Here is a 3,677-nt window from a genome sequence, read left to right on the forward strand (position 1 = left end):
TTGCTCCGGAAACTCCAGCATCTATAGCCGGTCTTGTCCATGGTCTTCTGACCATGACTCGTCCTCCGTTCGCCTGACGTTCTGCCCAATTGTCCGTCCACGGAGAAATTAGACCCCGTCCCGTGAGAGCCGAATCCGACCCCTCCGCTCACCCCCACGACAGAGAAGACTATGCCCAGGTCTGTGCCCGCCCATCTTCCCTTTCTCCTCCGCCAGGGCAGAAGAAAATGTGGCCCGCCCTCCCTTCTCCTGTCAAAAGTCCAATCTGACATAGGACTTGGATACGAAGGAAACCAGAGTACTGTTTTGAACCATAGACACGTTGATTGATTGAAGATTTTATGTAGGTAGTCCTGAGACGCACGCGCGCGCGCACGCACGCACGCACACGGACGGACGCACGCACGCACGCACACGGACGCACGCACGCACACGGACGGACGCACGCACGCACGCACGCACGCGGACGGACGCACGCACGGATGCACACAGAGGCAGAGACACAGGCAGAAGGAGAAGGAGACTCCATCCATGCAGGGATCACGCCCTGGGCCAAAGGCAGGCGCTCAACCGCTGAGCCACCCCGGCCTCCCTACCTGGAGACACTTTGATAGAGTAGCAGCAGCAGCAAAGAAACACACGCACACCGCCGCTCCCCCCACCCCCCCAGGTGAAAGAAGGTCCCGCTGACTCCCCTCCTTTTCCTCTGAGAAGAGAAGCACACCCTTTCTCCTGCCCCTGGAAGGTGCCTTGGAGGAGAGCGCCAGGAGGGGAGTGAATGACATTCTTCTCTTCAAGGACAGGAAGTTGAGCGTGAGCAGGAGAATTCTGGAGAAACAGATTGTGTTATAAGAAAGAAAGAAAGAAAGAAAGAAAGAAAGAAAGAAAGAAAGAAGAAAGAAAGAAAGAAGAAAGAAAGAAAGAAAGAAAGAAAGAAAGAAAAAGAAAATCCTTATGTTCTTTGAGCCTCCCCTCCCCCCCAGAATTGAGTTCCTCTTCCACGACCTCTTCTCATTCAACCCAATAGACAAGTATTTGGGGGGGGGGGGGTCAGGTCCCAGACGCTGAGAGGGTGGAGGTGAAGGTGGTGCGGGGGGGGGGGGGGGGGGCACACCGTCCTCTCCAGCGCCTTTGGTTCAGACCTCCTTCGTGACCGACCTCCCTCCCTCCCTCCCTCCCTCCCTCCCTCCCTCCTTCGTCTTATAAATATATAAATAAAATCCTAAAGAAAAAGAAAAAAAAAAAAAAAAAGGAAGGACACGAGAAAAAACGGTGCATCCGTTGCCGTCCTAAGAGTCCTCGCCTGGTTTCGGCTCTACGTTCCCTCCCTGACCTCGGAAACGTGCCTGAGTCGTCCCGGGAGCCCCGCGCGGCGAGCGCGACCCCCTTTCCGGGCGGCAGCGGGCCCGGACGGACGGACGGACGGACGGACGGACGGGTTTTCCAAGGCTCCCCCGCCCCGGGAGGACGGGGGTTCGCGCGGTGCGCGGCCGTGTGCTCCCGGGGCCCTCCGCCGTCCCCGGGCCGAGAGGCGAGATCCGAGGCGCCCTGACGGCCTCGCCGCCCGGATCTGTCCCGCTGTCGTTCGCGCCGGTTGTCGGGTGCCACCTGGCGGCCGCTTTTATAGAGCGTGTCCCCTCCGGAGGCTCGGCGGCGACAGGCAAGGAACAGCTTTGGTGTCGGTTTCCCGGGGCCGAGTTCCAGGAGGAGGGCGGCTCCGGCGCGAGCGTCCGGCTGTCGCCGGGGCCTCGGCGCGCGATGCGCTCGCCGGAGATTGGACCTCCGGAGCTGCGAGGGAGTGTCGCCGTCGCCGCTGTCGCCGCTGTCGCCTCCGCCTCGCTCCCGGAGGAGGCCGTGCGGGCCGCCTGGGTGGGTCGACCAGCACCCGCCGGTGGCTCCTCCTCCGCCCGCGCGGACCGACCTGGGCCGCCTCGGGGGCGGGGGACAGGGTGTGTCCCGCCGTCCGTCCTGTGGCTCCGGGCGATCTTCGGGCCTTCCTTCCGTGTCACTCGGTTGTCTCCCGTGGTCACGCCCTGGCGACGGGGACCGGTCTGAGCCTGGAGGGGAAGCCCGTGGGTGGCGCGACAGACCCGGCTGCGGGCACGTGTGGGGGTCCCGGGCGTCGGACGCGATTTTCTCCCCTTGTTCCGAGGCCCGCTGCGGAGGTGGGTCCCGGGCGGTCGGACCGGGTGCCACGCGGGGGTGGGCGGGCCGTCCGTTCGGGCGTCCGGCCCCGGTGGCGATTCCCGGTGAGGCTGCCTCTGCCGCGCGTGGCCCTCCACCTCCCCTGGCCCGAGCCGGGGTTGGGGACGGCGGTAGGCACGGGGCGGTCCTGAGGGCCGCGGGGGACGGCCTCCGCACGGTGCCTGCCTCCGGAGAACTTTGATGATTTTTCAAAGTCTCCTCTCGGAGATCACTGGCTTGGCGGCGTGGCGGCGTGGCGGCGTGGCGGCGTGGCGGCGTGGCGGCGTGGCGGCGTGGCGTCTCCACCGACCGCGTATCGCCCCTCCTCCCCTCCCCCCCCCCCCCGTTCCCTGGGTCGACCAGATAGCCCTGGGGGCTCCGTGGGGTGGGGGTGGGGGGGCGCCGTGGGGCAGGTTTTGGGGACAGTTGGCCGTGTCACGGTCCCGGGAGGTCGCGGTGACCTGTGGTTGGTCCCCGCCGGCAGGCGCGGTTATTTTCTTGCCCGAAATGAACATTTTTTGTTGCCAGGTAGGTGCTGACACGTTGTGTTTCGGCGACAGGCAGACAGACGACAGGCAGACGTAAAAGACAGCCGGTCCGTCCGTCGCTCGCCTTAGAGATGTGGGCCTCTGGGCGCGGGTGGGGTTCCGGGCTTGACCGCGCGGCCGAGCCGGTCCCTGTCCTCGCTCGCTGGAGCCTGAGCCGTCCGCCTGGGCCTGCGCGCCGGCTCTCGTGCTGGACTCCAGGTGGCCCGGGTCGCGGTGTCGCCCTCCGGTCTCCGGCACCCGAGGGAGGGCGGTGTGGGCAGGTGGCGGTGGGTCTTTTACCCCCGTGCGCTCCATGCCGTGGGCACCCGGCCGTTGGCCGTGACAACCCCTGTCTCGCAAGGCTCCGTGCCGCGTGTCAGGCGTCCCCCGCTGTGTCTGGGGTTGTCCGGTCGCTCCTGCCCCCCCCCCCCCCGGGGGTCGAGGGGCTTGCCGGTGAGGCGGAAGCAGGTCCCCCCGGTCGCCGTCCTCGCTGGGCTTTTGCTCCTCGGGAAGCCCCCTCGGGGCCGCAGCTTGCTGCCGATCGATCGATGTGGTGATCTCGTGCTCTCCTGGGCCGGGCCTAAGCCGCGTCAGACGAGGGACGGGCGTCCACGGCGGATGCGACCGCTCTTCTCGTTCTGCCCGCGGGCCCCTCCCTCCCCGGCTCCTCCGCGCCCGGCCGTCGTGGCGGGTGCGCGGGGGGCGCGCGCCGGGGTTGGGGGTGGTGCGGACTCCGGCCCGACCCCGGCCTCCCGCCTTCTTGCCTCGCGGCGCTGGCGGGACCGGGGTCCTCGGACGCGGCGGACACTCTCGCCGGCCTTTCCCGAAGGCCCCGGGTCCGTGGCGAGCGGCCCTCCCCTCCTCCGCGGGGAGGGCCGGCCCGACGCCGCGCTGCTCACCGCCCGGCCTGGGCGCGCTTGAGCGCGTTGCGCCCGGCCCTCCGTGGTGCCCCTGGAGCGCTCCAGG

At 67.3% G+C, this 3,677-nt stretch overlaps 1 protein-coding gene across 1 annotated transcript; it reads right to left on the bottom strand.

Moving 5' to 3' along the window:
• Window positions 1–1,050: 1,050 nt before the first annotated feature.
• Window positions 1,051–3,026, bottom strand: LOC119878344 (translation initiation factor IF-2-like). The gene is made up of 3 exons (XM_038588963.1): window positions 2,797–3,026; window positions 1,347–2,560; window positions 1,051–1,064 (listed from the first exon to the last, which is right to left on the bottom strand). Exons 1-3 carry the CDS (start codon window positions 3,024–3,026, stop codon window positions 1,051–1,053), a joined length of 1,458 nt encoding a protein of 485 aa, XP_038444891.1.
• Window positions 3,027–3,677: the final 651 nt, after the last annotated feature.

This window comes from Canis lupus, unplaced genomic scaffold (assembly GCF_011100685.1).
Source record: "Canis lupus familiaris isolate Mischka breed German Shepherd unplaced genomic scaffold, alternate assembly UU_Cfam_GSD_1.0 chrUn_S1523H1707, whole genome shotgun sequence".
In the NCBI taxonomy this organism is placed as follows: Eukaryota; Metazoa; Chordata; class Mammalia; order Carnivora; family Canidae; genus Canis; species Canis lupus.